This window comes from Gorilla gorilla, chromosome 2, assembly GCF_029281585.2.
Source record: "Gorilla gorilla gorilla isolate KB3781 chromosome 2, NHGRI_mGorGor1-v2.1_pri, whole genome shotgun sequence".
Classification (NCBI taxonomy): Eukaryota; Metazoa; Chordata; class Mammalia; order Primates; family Hominidae; genus Gorilla; species Gorilla gorilla.
In genome coordinates, this window is record NC_086017.1 from 22,371,922 (window position 1) to 22,388,325 (window position 16,404).

Sequence of the window (16,404 nt, forward strand, 5' to 3'; positions counted from 1 at the left end):
GAAGTGATTTGCAAAAGCGTTTTGCTAAACAGGCAACATTCAAGGGCCGTAAGAAACCAGATTGATTGTTTTGCTTAGCACTGCTGCTGCTGGAGCTGCTGGTGGTTCTGTGGCCAGCAGTGAACCTGATATGCTCTGCAGTGTATAATAGCCATACTGTCTGAAACAGTCTTTTGGGTTTACCCAGGGTAACACCCCTTTGGAGTGTCCCCCAGAAAGAACCTACCTGCTCTGAGTCTCCAGCTATGCACTTCACCCGCCTAGTTGTCTCTCCCCTCCTCCAGTTCATGTCTCAGTCGTCTCTCTTGGAAGATATGAGGGGCGGTTTGTCCATCAGAAAGGGTGAGCAGTTGGAAATTCATTACAAAGCGCAACATGAAAGAGGCTTGGAGTAAGATCAGTATAACATAGATGGAGAGGAGTGACTATAAGCACATGACAGAGATGCCCCAAAGGACAAGCAGGATGTGCTCTAGGTGGCTTTGTGCTTGTCACTGGGGAGTGGAAATGGTGACATATGCTACAAAAATAGGACTGGGCTGACTTCACCTCTTACATAACTCTCGTTTCATACTTTCCTTTCTTGAAGGCAGTGATGGTGGTCTGGAAATTATTTTTGAATCTGTTTAAATCTCAGCTCAGTCACTTACAGAAGTGAAGTGGCTTTTATGAAGTCACCAGCTTATAAATGGCAAGATTAACTAGAAGCTCTGGTTGGCAGTTAAATATTTGTATTTTAGTGGAAGAGATAATTAGTGCAGTTTGGAAGGCAAGTTTTCTGGATAGGACGTATGGAAGGTGGAGGTAGAATTATAAAAGGCATCCTTGCAGGAGACCACTACCTAAAAAAATCTTTCTTCTTGTCTGCCTTGTTAACAAATAGTATCTGGTAGAGGGCCTGTGGTAGTCTTCCACCCTGGTTCTTTCAGGAAATTTTCTGTTCTAATTGCTTCAAAAGAAACGATACAGTATTGGCTGGTGCAGTGGCTCATTCCTATAATCCCAGCACTTGGGGAGGCTGAGGTAGGAAGATCACTTGAGCCCTGGAGTTCGAGACCAGCCTGGGCAACATAGCAAGATCCTGTCTCTACCCGAGAAAAGGAAAGAAACTATACAGTATTTATTCGATATCACTTTTGTTTAACTGCTTATGTTGCCACTTTGAACCTGTCCTCTTTCAGTATTTATGAGTTTACTAATCCTGATACCTCTTTGTCATTCAGACTTGGCTCTTGGCACTGACTTTTTTTTTTAAACTATTATACCTTCAAAGATTACCATGTTTGAGGACAATTGAAATATTGCAGTCTTGAGCAGCATTTCTCAAAAATAATTCTCAAACTGCTTAGATGTATACTCTACTTTTGTGTTTGGGATCTCCAAGACCACCCCAAATCCAGAGACTGTCTAGAACTAGGACAAGTGGGTCCCAGTATACAGCTGTATTCAAGGCTGAGATTATTACCATATCTAGTAAGGGGTCACAGCCAGATCATGAGGGCAGAAGACATGGGGGGTCTGGAGGAGCCTGGGTGCAGGCTTTCTACATCTCTCCCTCCCTGAGAGGGCCACACAGCAATGAAAATGCAGCAACATGTGTCCAGGGAAGCCCATTAGGGATTCAGTGCCCAAGCTGGTCACATAGGCACCCTCTGCCTAGCATGAACCAAAATTCCAGACTCCCAGAAGGCAAGCAGGTTTTCAGCATGAACTACATTGTACATCAGTTTAGACACAGCGAGCCACTCTCCATCATTTAGGGAAAATTTTGTATCTGTGTAGACAACTGTTACTAGCCAAGTTCCCAGATGCCAGGCAAGGGGCAGCCTTGGAAGCAGACCTTCCTAAGGATAGCAGTCTCAGATCTGCTATGTAACTCTCTTCTGTGCATTTATAAAATCGGTATTGTAAATAACAGGAACTCTAAGTTTCTAACAAAAAGTTTCCCGGCTTCTGTTTGTGCTTTTTCTTTTTAAAAAATAAAACTTTAACAGCCTTATGGCAAATTACTGCACAATGTCTGATCTAGTGCAGTGGTCCCCAGCCAGTCCATGGCCTTTTAGGAACCAGGCCACACAGCAGGAGGTGAGCAGTGGGCAAGTGAGCAAAGCTTTATCTGTGTTTATAGCCACTGCTCATCACTCACATTACCACCTGAGCTCCACCCCCTGTCAGATCAGCAGCAGCATTAGATTCTCATAGAAGCACTAACCCTATTGTCAACTGTGCATGTGAGGGATCTACATTGTGTGCTTCTTATGAGAATCTAATGCCTGATGAACTGTCACTGTCTCCCATGACCCCCAGATGGGACCATCTAGTTGCAGAAAAACAAGCTCAGTGTTCCACTGATTCTACACTATGGTGAGTTGTATACTTATTTCATTATATATTATAATAATAAAGTGCACAATAAATGTAATGTGCTTGAATCATCCTGAAACCATCCCCCATCCCCCCATTCCATGGAAAAATTGTCTTCCATAAAACTGGTCCCTGGCTCCAAAAAGATTGGGGACTGCTGATCTAATGGTAGGCCACAAGAGGGTGCTTCCTGGGGAAAGCCTAGCTGACTACCTAGCAAAGGCTGTAGGATGGCACCATTGTATAGTCACTTAAGTCATGAGGTCCAGTTCTCATTTTGTAGGCTCAGAAATTTGATTCTGTTGGTGTACATAGAGGTGGCTCATACTAGCCAAACGCATGAGAGACTGACTTATATACTAGAATATCCTTTTGTAATTTCCCTGGGAAAAAAATAAACTGTCAGGTAGGTCTGGTCAGCACTTCCTCTGCTTTTGGGGAGAGAAACAGGTGGAGAAGTCAGAGGTTTCTGATTGGGGCGGATGTGCAGCATGTTCACTAGTACCCTTTCTCTGGAGACACCAGCAGTCTGGGCCTCTCGGGCCTCCCTGGCATTCCTTCCATACCATTCCCTCCTGTTGATTAGTTCTTTTTTTTTTTTTTTCCCTGAGACGGAGTCTCACTCTGTCGCCAGGCTGGAGTGCAGTGGCACGATCTCGGCTCACTGCAGCCTCCGCCTCCTGAGTTCAAGCGATTCTCATGCCTCAGCTTCCCAAGTAGCTAGGATTACAGGCGCCTGCCACCATGCCCGGCTAATTTTTGTATTTTTAGTAGAGACGGGGTTTCACCATATTGGCCAGGCTGGTCTCAAACTCCTGACCTCAGGTGATCCGCCTGCCTTGACCTCCCAAAGTGCTGGGATTACAGGCATGAGCCACTGTGCCCGGCCTTCTGTTGTGTAGTTCTGTTTTCCACTTTCAGACAGAACCATATAAATGGTTAGGTTGAGGCTTTCTATATCTGCTTGCATTTAGTCGTATTCTAGCTGTGCCTTCCTGCAGTTATTCCCAAGCATTCTTCATTAGAGAACAGATGTTCCCTACTACATCTTCCAGAGCACTAGCTCGAGAGGATCTGGGGCCTCAGACTGGGAAGTGCCATAGCGTGTGGATGCCATTAGTGAGTGAGCCTGTGGGCTGGAGGGTATGAGGAGGCCTCTTGGCCTCTTGGATCAGCCAAGACTCATGCTGGTCCATGAAGGAAGCTGGGTTATAGTAATTCAGTGGAATGAAAGATATGGGCTACTGTGTTTTACACAGGGGCCACGATGGGGATGAAGGCAGCATGACAGGGAAATTGATTTTGTTGGGGAAGGTCAGGGCTATCTGGAAAGGCCAGAGTTGGAGTCCTCATACCTAGCAATTAAATCATCTGTAAGTCACCTCACCTCTCCGAGCCTTGGCTTTCCTATTTGCAAAAAGAAAAAGAAAAAAATAACATATATCTTATCCTCAAGAATCGCTACTCTTAACATGCTATTATATATCTTTCCAGATTTTGTTTTGAGACAGGGTCTCACTGTGTTGTCCAGACTGGAGTGCAGTGATACAATCATAGCTCACTGCAGTCTCCAATTTCCAAGCTCAAGTGATCCTCCCGCTTCAGCCTCCCTAGTAGCTGGGGCTACTGGTGCACACAACCACAGCTGGCTAATTTTTGTATTTTTTGTAGAGATGAGGTTTTGCCATGTTGCCCGGGCTAGTCTTGAACTCCTGGGCTGAAGAGATCTGCCCACCTCATCCTCCCAAAGTGCTGGGATTACAGGCATGAGCCACTATGCATGGCCCCAGATTTTTTTTTTTTTTTTTTTTGAGACAGTCTTGCTCTGTTGCCCAGGCTGGAGTGCAGTGGTGCGATCTGGGCTTACTGCAACCTCAGCCTCCTGGGTTCAAGCAATTCTCCTGCCTCAGCCTCCCAAGTAGCTGGGATTACAGGCACCCACCACCATGCCCAGCTAATTTTTGTATTTTTAGTAGAGACGGGATTTTGCCATGTTGGCCAGGCTTGTCTTGAACTCCTGACCTCAGGTGATCTACCTGCCTCAGCCTCCCAAAGTGCTGGGATTACGGGTGTGAGCCACCATGCCCTGCTGGGCCCCAGATTTTTAAAGTACATGTATGTATATATTTATAATCTTTTACCAAAATGAGATCATACTGTATATACTGCTTTAAAAAATTTTATGTGGGCCGGGCGCAGTAGCTCACTTCTGTAATCCCAGCACTTTGGGAGGCCAAGGTGGGCAGATCACGAGGTCAGGAGTTCAAGACCAGCCTGGCCAACATGGTGAAACCCCGTCTTTACTAAAAATACAAAAATTAGCTGGGCGCGGTGGCGGGTGCTTGTAATCCCAGCTACTTCGGAGGCTGAGGCAGGTGAACGCTTGAACTTGGGAGGCGGAGGTTGCAGTGAGCCAAGATCATGTCGCTACACTCCAGCCTGGGTGACAGAGCGAGACTCCATCTCAAAAAAAAAAAAAACAAAATTATTGTAAAATTTCCATAAAATTTACCATCTTAACCATTTTTAAGTTTATAGTTCTGTCACGTGCATTCACATTGTTGTGTAACCAATCTCCAGAGCTCTTTGTCTTGCAAAACTGAAACTCTGTACTACCCATTAAAAAACTTCCATTTCTCCCATCCCCAGCCTCTGACACCTGGCATTCGACTGTCTGTCCCTGTGAATTTGACTACTCTAGGGACCTCACAGAAGTGGAATCATACAGCATTTGCCTTTTTGTGACTGGTTTATTTTACTTAGCGTCATGTCCTCAAGGTTCATGCATGTTGTAGCATGTGTCAGAATCACCTTTCTTTTTTTTTTTTTTTTTGAGACGGAGTCTCACTCTGTCGCCCAGGCTGTAGTGCAGTGGCGCAATCATGGCCCACTGCAAGCTCCACCTCCCGGGTTCATGCCATTCTCCTGCCTCAGCCTCCCGAGTAGCTGGGACTACAGGCGCCTGCCACCACGCCCGGCTAATTTTTTTGTATTTTTCATAGAGACGGGGTTTCACCGTGTTAGCCAGGATGGTCTCTATCTCCTGACCTCATGATCTGCCTGCCTCGGCCTCCCTAAGTGCTGGGATTACAGGCGTGAGCCACCACGCCAGGCCAGAATCACCTTTCTTTTTAAGGCTGATTGTATGGATAGACCACATCTTGTTTATGCATTTATCCATTAGCGCACACTTGAGATGCTTCCACCTTTTGGCTACTGTGAATAATGCTGGTATGAACACGGGTGTGCAAATGTTTGTTTGAGTCCCTACTTTGAAGTCTTCTATTTTTTTTGAAACATACTCACTCTGTTGCCCAGGCTGGAGTGCAGTGGCGTGATCTTGGCTCACTGCAACCTCTCCCTCCCAGGTTCAAGTGATTCTCTTGCCTCGGCCCCCAAAGTAGCTGGGATTACAGGCGCCCACCACCACGCCCGGCTAATTTTTGTATTTTTAGTAGAGATGGGGTTTCACCATGTTGATCCGGCTGGTCTCAAATTCCTGACCTCAGGTGATCCACCCACCTCGGCCTCCCAAAGTTCTGGGATTACAGGCGTGAGCCACTGGGCCTGGCCTGAGTTATTTTATGTCTATACCCAGAAGTGGAATTGCCAGATCATATGGTAAATATATTTTTAATTTTTTAAGGAACTTCCGTACTGTTTTTCTATAGAAGCTGCACCATTAGCTGTTTTATAATCTACTCTTCTCAGTTAATTGTGTTTAACTTTCCATATTAATAAATTTTCATTTTATACCTAGTCCATACTCACATTTATTTCAAAATATCTTTCAAAATATCTGGTTTCAAAAATGTCTTTTGTATCTGGTTTGTTGAAACCAGATTCTAGTCCAGAGGTAAGTATTGCATCTGGTTATGTCCCTTGTGTTCTGTCTGCTAACCTAGCATTGTCCCTTCCCTTTTTTCTCTTTTTTAACAGCTTTTTCTGAGGTATAACTTATATACCATAAAATTTACCTGTTTGAAGTGTACAGTGCAAAACTTTTTAATGAATTTACAAAGTTGTACAACCATCACCACAGTTAAATTTTAGGACATTTCTATCACCCCCAAAAGATCCCTTGTGCCCATTAACAGTCACCCTCACTTCTCTCCTCCCAACCCTAGGCAACCACTTAATCTACTTTCTGTCTCTATAGATTTGCCTTTTCTGACATTACATATAAATGGAATCATGCAACATGTGGTCTTTTGTGTCCAGCTTCTTTCACTCTGCATAATGTTTTCAAGGTTCACCCATGTTGTAGTGTGTGCCAGTACTTCTTTCTTTTATGGCTGGATAAGAGCCCATTGTATGGATAAATCACATTTTCTCTGTCTGTTCATCAGTTGATGGACATTTGGATTGTTTCCACTTTTTGGCTGTTATGCATAGTGCTGCTTTGGACATTCATGTACAAGTATTTGTGTGGACATAGATTTTCATTTTCTTGGGTACATACCTAGGCGTAGAATTGTTGGGTTATATGGTAGATTTATGTTTACATTTTTAAAGAAACTGTCAAACTGTCTTCCAAACTCAGCCTCTTTTAGTTACATGGCACTTATAAAGACAGTAGGCCTAGGTCCCACGTACAGCCTCTTTTGTATTTATTTGGTTGTTTTCTCGAGATGTCTTTCATAGGTTGTCCCCAGTCTCCTGTATTTTCTATGAACTGGATGTTAGATCTGGAGTTTTGTGGATTCAAATTAATTGTTTCTGGCTAGAGTACGTCATAGGTTGTTTTATACTTCATTTTGGGTCATATCAGCAGGTACATATTTAAGTTTTTTCCAAGTCGATTTTGGGTCCAGCATCATTTGTTGAAAAGATTCTTTCCCCAACTTACCTTTTTTTTTTTTTTTTTTTTTGTGTGTGTGTGTGAGACAGGGTCTCACTCTGTCACCCAGGCTAGAGTGCAGCAGCATGATCTTGGCTTATTGCAACCACTGCCTCCTGGGCTCAAGCGATCCTCCTACCTCATCTTCCCAAGTAGCTGGGAGCACAGGTGCACGCTACCATGCCTGGCTAATTTTTTGTATATTTTTTGGTAGAGACGAGGTTTCACCATGTTGCCCAGTCTGATCTCAAACTCCTGAGCTCAAGCAATCCACTCACCTTGGCCTCCCAAAGTGCTGGGATTACAGGCATGAGCCACTGCATGCGGCCTATGTGTGGTTCTATTTACAGGGTTTTTTGTTTGTTTTTTTGTTTGTTTTGAGACAGGGTCTTCTTGCTTTGTCACCCAGGCTGGAGTACAGTGGTGCAAACAGAGCTCACTGCAGCCTCTCTCCTTCTGGGCTCAAGCAGTCCTCCCACCTCAGGCCCCCAAGTAGCCATCATGCACGGCTGATTTTTGTATTTTTTATACAGATTGGGTTTTGCCATGTTGCCCAGGCTGACCTCAAACTCCTGGGTTCAAGCAGTCCTCACAGCTTGGCCTCCTGAAGTGGTGGGATTACGGGCATGAGCCTCTGAGCCCAGACTATTTATGGATCTTTAAAGAATCCCTGCAGCCTCCCTAAACTCTAATCTCTGTGATTTGCCTGAGGTTCTACTCCCAGTACCGAGACCTAGAATATGCCTCCAGGTAGGAAGTCAGACTAAATGTGGGGCTTACTTCCTGTGTTTCCCTTCTCTTAAGGACCAGTCCTTTTTTCTATTGTCTGAAAGCAGTTGTTTCACATATTTTGTTTCATTTTTCAGTTGGATTTGTTTTGTTTTGTTTTGTTTTGTTTTTTACAGTGAGAAGCCAAGATCCATGCTCCTTGGTAGTCAGAAGCAAAAGTTTCTCTCTCTCTCTCTCTCTCTCAGATGGTTTCTATTCTGTGTCTTCAAGTATTCTGATATTTTCCTTTGTAGTATCCCACCTACTAAACTCATCTAATGTAATTCTCATTTCAGACATTGTATTTTTCACTTCTAGAAGTTTCATTTGTTTTTTGTTTTGTTTTGTTTTGAGATGGAGTTTCGCTCTTACTGCCCACGCTGGAGTGCAATGGCGCGATCTCGGCTCACTGCAACCTCCGCCTCCAGGGTTCAGGTGATTCTCCTGCCTCAGCCTCCCAAGTAGCTGGGATTACAGGCACCTGCCACCACACCTGGCTAATTTTTGTATTTTTAATAGAGATGGGGTTTCACCATGTTGACCAGGCTGGTTTCGAACTCCTGACCTCTGGTCATCCGCCCACCTCAGTCTCCCAAAGTGCTGGGATTATAGGCGTGAGCCACCACACCTAGTATTTGGTCTTATTTAAATCATCCATTTCTCTCCACATTATGTTTATGTTTTTCTTTAAATCTTTCAGCATATTGAGCATATGTATAATAGCTGTTCTTAAGGTCTTATTTTACTGATTCCATCATCTCTGTAATTCCTGTTCTTTATTTTTCTCCTGGTTATAGGTCACATTATTTTCTGCATTTTGGCATATCTAGTAATTTATGATTGGATGCCAAGCATTGTGAGTTTCTGAGCATTTGGATTGTATTGTCTTCCTTTAAAGTTTGTTTTGGCTGACAGTAAGTTATATACTTGCTATCAGCTTGTGTGTTTTTTTTTTAAGCCTTATTAGGGTGTGTCTAAAATACTTCTACTCTAACACTAGTTTACTTTTTTTTTTTTCTTTTGTGAGACAGGATCTTGCTGTCACCCAGGCTAGAGTGCAGTGGCACAATCATGGCTACTGCAGCCTTGAACTCCTGGGTTTAAGCAATCCTCCTGTCTCACTCTCCTGAGTAGCTGAACCACAGGTGCATACCACCATGCTAGGCTGATTTTTAAATTTTAGGGTCTCCCTTTGTTGCCCTGGCTAGTTTATCTTTTTTTTTTTTTTTTTTTTTTTGAGACAGAGTTTTTGCTCTTGTCACCCAGGCTGGAGTGCAATGGCACAATCTCGGCTCACCGCAACCTCCACCTCCTGAGTTCAAGTGATTCTCCTGCCTCAGCCTCCCAAGTAGCTGGGATTACAGGCATGCGCCTCCACTCCTGACTAATTTTGTATTTTTTTTAGTAGAGACGGGGTTTCTCCATGTTGGTCAGACTGGTCTGGAACTCCCAACCTCAGGTGATGCGCCCGCCTTGGCCTCCCAAAGTACTAGGATTACAGGTGTGAGCCACCACGCCCAGCCTAGTTTATCTTTAATATCAAGGCATGTTCATCTAGGGTCTCTACTGTTTGAGTATTCACTCAGGTCTCTCTACCCTGTCTGGACGGAGTTAGCCTCCCAGGTATTCCTGTACCACTTATTCCTTCAAGGCCAGGATCTGATATCTCAGTGGAATATTCTGATACAGAACATGTGATACATCTGATATTCTGAAACATCTGAAACAATGTATCAGAAACAGCTTTCATTAAAAACTACAAGTACCCATACAACCTTTCTGTTTTTCACTTTCAGTACGGTGTTCAATAAATTGCATGAGATTATTCTACACTTTATTATAAAATAGATTTTGTGTTAGATGATTTGGCCCAACTGTAAGCTAATGTAAGTGTTCTAAGCATAAGTAAGGTAGCCCAGGCTGAGCTAGGAGAATCGCTTGAACCCGGAAGGCAGAGGTTGCAGTGAGCTGAGACTGTGCCATTGCACTTCAGCCTGGGTGACAGAGAGACTCCATCTCAAAACAAAAAACAAAAAACAGTGGCTTTATTGGGATGTAACTCCATCATTAGTCAAGGAGCATCTGTGTGTTTATCTTTTGATACCACACTATGGTATTTGATCCTCACCACGACCAGTTAAGTGGGTAGTATAATCTTCATTTTATAGGGAAAGGTAGCAAGGCCCAGGGAAGTTGGTTTTGTGACATGTTCTTAAGTGGCAGAGCTGGGTCTTGAGCCCAGGTCTTCTGGTTTCGTTAGTCATGCCCTTTAAGCTCCTTGAGAACAGAGAGAACAGTTTTTCACAGAGTATTTTCTCAATTATGTGGCTCACATTGAACATATCTCAAATCAGGAAGATATATCTTCACATAGAAATATATGGGATCATTTGTTTTTCTTTCAGAAAAGCTGTCATTGTATCAGTTGTAGTGCCTCTGAAATCACTGTTGTAGAATCAAGGAAATATATAGATCTCTCTCCAGTGCCTAATAGAGCCTTTATACATAATATGTGCTTGTAAATGTTTGTATGCTAAGTTCAAGAATAAGCTGATTTTATAAAGCAAAATGTGCTTCTAAAAGTTGTATGCCTGTGCTTGTCTCTGCAGGTATTTTATGCATGGTGTGTGTCGGGAAGGAAGTCAGTGCCTATTCTCACATGACTTGGCAAACAGCAAGCCGTCCACCATCTGCAAGTACTACCAGAAGGGCTACTGTGCCTATGGAACTCGGTGCAGGCAAGGACTCTGCAACAGGCTCCAGCTGTGACACTGATTTCGTTTGGAGAATGGGTCTTGATAAGGGGGAAATTTTAATGTAAAAGTAATATGACAACATCACAAAAAGTATGGCAAATAAGTTTAAAACCTCAGTTTCAATACCCTAAAACTAATTTTCTTTTCTTTTTTTTTTTTGAGATAGAGTTTAAAACCTCAGTTTCAGTACCCTAAAACTAATTTTCTTTTCTTTTTTTTTTTGAGATAGAGTCTCTCACTGTTGCCCAGGCTGGAGGGCAGTGGTGCGATCTCAGCTCTCTGCAACCTCCGCCTCCAGGGTTCAAGTAGTTCTCCTGCCTCAGCCTCCCAAGTAGCTGAGATTACAGGCATCTGCCACTACGCCTGGCTGAATTTTTTTTTTGTGTGTATTTTTAGTAGAGATGGGGTTTCACCATGTTGGTCAGGCTGGTCTCTAACTCCTGACCTCGTGATCCGCCCGCCTTAGCTTCCCAAAGTGCTGGAATTACAGGCATGAGCCACCGTGCCTGTCCTAATTTTCATTTTTTAAAACTACTTTTCAGCCTTATTCTTATGAATATATAGTTATAAAATTGTACACAATTCCGGAACCTTGTTCATGCTTTTGTAGTGAAGAGCCGATCTTTTCTTTCCTAGGCTGCAAAGCTTCCTTCCCTCCTTTTTCTCTGCAGTGCAGTGGGAGATGATGGAAGTAGGCCCACCTTGGTCTTCCCCTGTCAATGAGGGCCAAGAGAGACAGTCAGGGAGAGATCATTGGCCCTTGTCAGCATTTTGGGGACTCCTGCTCAAAAGAATACTGGGTCAGTCAGGCATCAGGAGATTTCAGCTCAACATCTGTTTGGAACTTTCAAGGTTCTCTGTGTGGTCTGGTGCTGTGTGTCTGTCCCACTCAAGTCCCACAGAGACACTTAAGCATAGGTGATAGATAGCAAATGTCCCCCTCACACTGAATTGCCAAGCATCTGTTAATAATCGATAATCCTGTTAGAGTTTAAATATTGGAAAAGATGGCCGCCTTCTTCACCTCAACAAGTGCAGCAGAAGGAGGGCCATTGGCATCTGGGGAGTGTGGGAGATGTGTGTGGGTGGCATGTCTGTAATGCATCTGCTGTGTGTTTTGTTTAGATATGACCACACGAGGCCCTCTGCTGCAGCTGGAGGTGCTGTGGGCACCATGGCCCACAGTGTGCCCTCCCCAGCTTTCCACAGTCCTCACCCTCCTTCCGAGGTCACTGCATCCATTGTGAAAACTAACTCACATGAACCCGGAAAGCGTGAAAAGAGAACATTGGTTCTTAGAGACCGAAGTGAGTAAGCGGAAGCCTTTTGTTGCGTCTTTTTGCATAGCACTCTTGTTAATGCTTGGTGCTCCTTTCTAGCCTCCTCTTGTCAAGAGGACTCCTAACCTAATACACCTCCAGATTGTCTGCGCGGAGAGACTTCAGAACTGTTCTGAAGAGGCTCCATGTGGCTGCAGATCATTCAAATGAAACATTCGCCCTCGTGCCCAAGGCTGGGTTGAGCTCCAAGACTGGCCTGGCAAAACATAAAAACACAATCTTTTTGTCAACATCTAACTTCCATCTTCGTATGGTGGTTGTCCAGCTGGTGAGAAGCATCAAGCTCTTCATTTCAAACCTAAATATTTTGTCTGGGTAAAGTGGCTCACACCTATAACCCCAACACTTTGGGAGGCTGAGGCGGGCGGATCACCTGAGGTCAGGAGTTCGAGACCAGCCTGGCCAACATGGTTTAGTAGAAACCCTGTCTCTACTAAAAATACAAAAATTAGCTGGGCGTAGTGGCAGGTGTCTGTAATCCCAGCTACTTGGGAGGCTGAGGCAGAAGAATTTCTTGAACCCGGGAGGCAAAGATTGTAGTGAGCTGAGATCACGCCACTGCACTCCAGCCTGGATGACAAGAGTGAGACTCCCTCTCAACAAAAAAAAAAAAAAAAAAAAAAGAAAACTAAATATTTTGCTAAAGAGCATGTTTCACTGTTTGACTTTTAGGCCAGTGAATGATCTTAGTTTTTGTGCTGACAGTGTTTGACAGTTTAGATTGCACCTTTGGGAAAAGAATAGCACACTAGGGTTTGGGACATGGTCTGTGCCTTAAAACAGGGTTTGATGAGAAAGCAAGCTACAAATTGTAAAAGGTTTTTTGTTGTGTTTTTTGTTTGTTTGTTTTGGTTTTGGTTTTTTTTGGAGATGGAGACTCGCTCTGTCACCTAGGCTGCAGTGCAGTGGCACGATCTCCGCCTCCCGGGTTCAAGGGATTCTCCTGCCTCAGCCTTCCGAGTAGCTGGGAATACAGGTGCCCACCACCATGCCCAGCTAATTTTTGTATTTTTAGTAGAGACAGTGTTTCACTATGTTGGCCAGGCTGGTCTCAAACTCTTGATCTCATGATCCACCCGCCTCGGCCTCCCAAAGTGCTGGGATTACAGGCAAGAGCCACTGCACCTGGCCATAAAAGTTGTTTTTATTGGCTGGTCCTCACCAGGTGAAGAGATTTCTAGTTCTTGGAATTGGCTACCATGAGGTAGGCAGATTCTGTCCTCAGCAAATGAGTAATCCTGTGAGAATACGTGACCTCTAAACAAGCTCGGAGGTGTGCAGTGGGAAGGCAGCAGCTCCTGGCGTGAGAAGGGGTGACCATGGGGCAGTTTACACTGGCCTCAGGGCCCACAGATTTGCTCTAGACATCTATTCTAGTTCACTTAAAATGATTTTACCTTTGCTGGTATGAAGGAAACACTGTGTTCTAGTGATCTCACTGTTTTTTTGTTTGTTTTAGTGTTAACTGGTCCATGTGTTAACATTTCCATATTTGCCATTTTAAACGGCTTTAGTGTTCTTTTGTATAAGTATATCCTATTGTTTTGCTATTTCCCTGTCTTGCCATTTTTGTTTTTTGTTTTTTTAAGTAATTATAAGTAATGTCACTGTGAACATTTTATACTATTCCTTTTATTTTTCCCCTTCGGTCTGTTTTTTTTGCCATATGTTCTCAAGAGTGGAATTCTTAGGTCAGAGTAGCTTAATATGTTAGGCTTTGGCTAACGGCATACCAGAAAAATGGGGCCATTTTCATGTGCATGTGTGCTGTGTGTTGTATTCAGATCTCTCTGGCATGGCTGAAGGGAAGACCCAGCCGAGCATGGCGAGTAATCCAGGCAGCTGCAGCGACCCCCAGCCCAGCCCCGAGATGAAGCCGCATTCCTACCTGGATGCCATCAGGAGTGGCCTTGATGAGGTGGAGGCCAGCAGCTCCTACAGCAATGAGCAGCAGCTGTGCCCCTACGCAGCTGCTGGGGAGTGCCGGTTTGGGGATGCCTGTGTCTACCTGCACGGGGAGGTGTGTGAAATCTGTAGGCTACAAGTCTTGCACCCATTCGACCCAGAGCAGAGGAAGGCTCACGAAAAGGTAAAGTCACAAACCTTTACATGAACTCATGTTAAGAAATCTGAAATGTACTGAACAGGACACGGAAGGCCATCCATACACACTCAAGAAATCTGAAATGTACTAAGTGACAGAATTGTTGGTATTTCCACAGGCATCCCCCTGCCAGTAATACCCATATTATGTATCTGGTATATTTACATCCTGTTTTCAGATTCTTTTTCCTGCAGTCATTTTGCCATATTTTTTTTTTTAACGGAGTCTCCCTCTCACCCAGGCTGGAGTACAGTGGCGCAATCTCGGCTCACTGCAACCTCTGCTTCCCTGGCTCAGGTGATCCTCCTGCCTCAGCCCCACCGAGTAGCTGGGATTACAGGCGCCCACCACCACACCCGGCTACTTTTTGTATTTTTAGGAAAGATGGGGTTTCACCACATTGGCCAGGCTGGTCTCGAACTCCTGACCTCAAGTTGTATGCCTGCCTTGGCCTCCCAAAGTGCTGGGATTACAGGCATGAGCCACCATGCCTGGCCTATTTTGCCAATTTTTAATTACTCAGAATAAAGAGAAAAAGTCGTATCTGAAATATAAAATCATGCTAAGTTTAAAGAACAGATCTAGCTCAGGACCATGGTATGTCGTCTGTGTGTATGTCTCTATCACATGCAGATACAGCATCCTCCCTCCCTGGGTTCACACTTCGTCATGGTTGGGATCCAGCTAGGTGAAGTTTTGGAAGATTTGAGCCCAAATCATAGAATCTGAGGAGCCACTTGTTGGAAGGGCCTTTTAAAGTCATTAATGTCTGCAGTGTTTTGGGAGGCTTTGCCTTATGCTAGGCCCTATGCATGATGCAGAGGGTACGAAGCTGGATAAGAGGCAGGGGAGGGCCAGGCATGGTGACTCACACCTGTAATCCCAGCACTTTGGCAGGCCAAGGCAGGCAGATTGCTTGAGCCCAGGAGTTTGAGACCAGACTGGGCAACATGGTAAGATCCCCGTCTCTACAAAAAAAAAAAATACAAACATTAGCCAGGTGTGGTGGTGCACACCTGTAGTCCCAGCTACTCGGCGGGACTGAGGTGGGAGGATCACCCGAGCTTGGGAAGCAGAGGTTGCAGTGAGCCAAGATTGTGCCACTGCACTACAGCCTGGGCAATAGAGTGAGACCCTGTCTCGAGAAAAATAATAATAAAAAAATTTAAAAATGCCAGGTGTGGTGGCTTGGCTAACTTTTAAAATTTTATTTTATTTTGGCTGGGCACGGTGGCTCACGCCTGTAATCCCAGCACTTTGGGAGGACGAGGCAGGCGGATCACAAGGTCAGGAGATCGAGACCATCCTGGCTAACATGGTGAAACCCCGTCTCTACTAAAAATACAAAAAGTTAACTGGGTGTGGTGGCGGGTGCCTGTAGTCCCAGCTACTTGGGAGGCTGAGGCAGGAGAATAGTGTGAACCCAGGAGGCGGAGCTTGCAGTGAGCTGAGATTGCACCACCGCACTCCAGCCTGGACGACAGAGAGAGACTCTGTCTCAAAAAAAAAAAAAAAATTATTTTATTTTTCACAGAGGTGAGGTCTTGCTATGTTGCTTAGGCTGGTCTTGAACTCCTGAGATCAAGCAGTCCTCTTACCATGGCCTCCCAGAGTAGTGGGATTACAGGTGTGAGCCACTGCACCTGGCCTAAGGCATGTTTAAATGGACAGCGTATTCCTAGATAATCAAGGGGTAAGTTAGTACTGACTCCATGTGGCAATGGACAAGGAGACACTCTCCATTGTCTTCCAGAGAAGCAGAGGGTTAGAGCTGTCTTCTTTATGCAAGTGTGTGAGGTCTCTGCGGTGAGTGTTGGCTTGTCTCAGATCTGGACACACTGAGCTTACAAGGGCTGGGCCTAGGTCTTCTCACTTTTGCTCAAATGCCAGCACATAGAAGGAATTCAGGGCATGCCTAGTGAATGAATGAATTCATTGAATCGTTTTCTTGGGGAGAAGTGGTGCTTCTTACATATGACTAGGCTGCCAGCCTCAAGCCTCATGGTAAGGACGAGTCAGCATCTCTGATGTAGACATGGCTCAGAGTCGGGGGAAACAGTGCCCAGAGGAGCTGGGGGACTGGGGCCGCAGTCCTTACGGACTCTGACTCCACTGCAGTTTAACCTTTTTGGATCTCCGTGTTCTCAGTCCTAAATGGGTGGTGACCATGTCACCTCCTAGGAAAGCAAGGGGCTGGACCAGTGATGGTTTGAAGTCCTTTGTGTGGTCTGA

General features: G+C 44.8%; 1 protein-coding gene across 3 annotated transcripts in view; it reads left to right on the forward strand.

Moving 5' to 3' along the window:
* The window catches only part of MKRN2 (makorin ring finger protein 2), a 29,138-nt gene that overhangs the window by 3,650 nt on the left and 9,084 nt on the right, over positions 1-16,404 (forward strand). For 2 of the 3 annotated variants that reach the window (XM_004033634.5, XM_055381030.2), the window contains exons 2-4: positions 10,582-10,710; positions 11,854-12,035; positions 13,853-14,157. In XM_004033634.5, coding sequence (XP_004033682.1) covers positions 10,582-10,710; positions 11,854-12,035; positions 13,853-14,157 — 616 coding nt within the window. The remainder of the gene's footprint in view (positions 1-10,581; positions 10,711-11,853; positions 12,036-13,852; positions 14,158-16,404) is intronic. The other variant, XM_004033636.5, reaches the window with a different exon arrangement.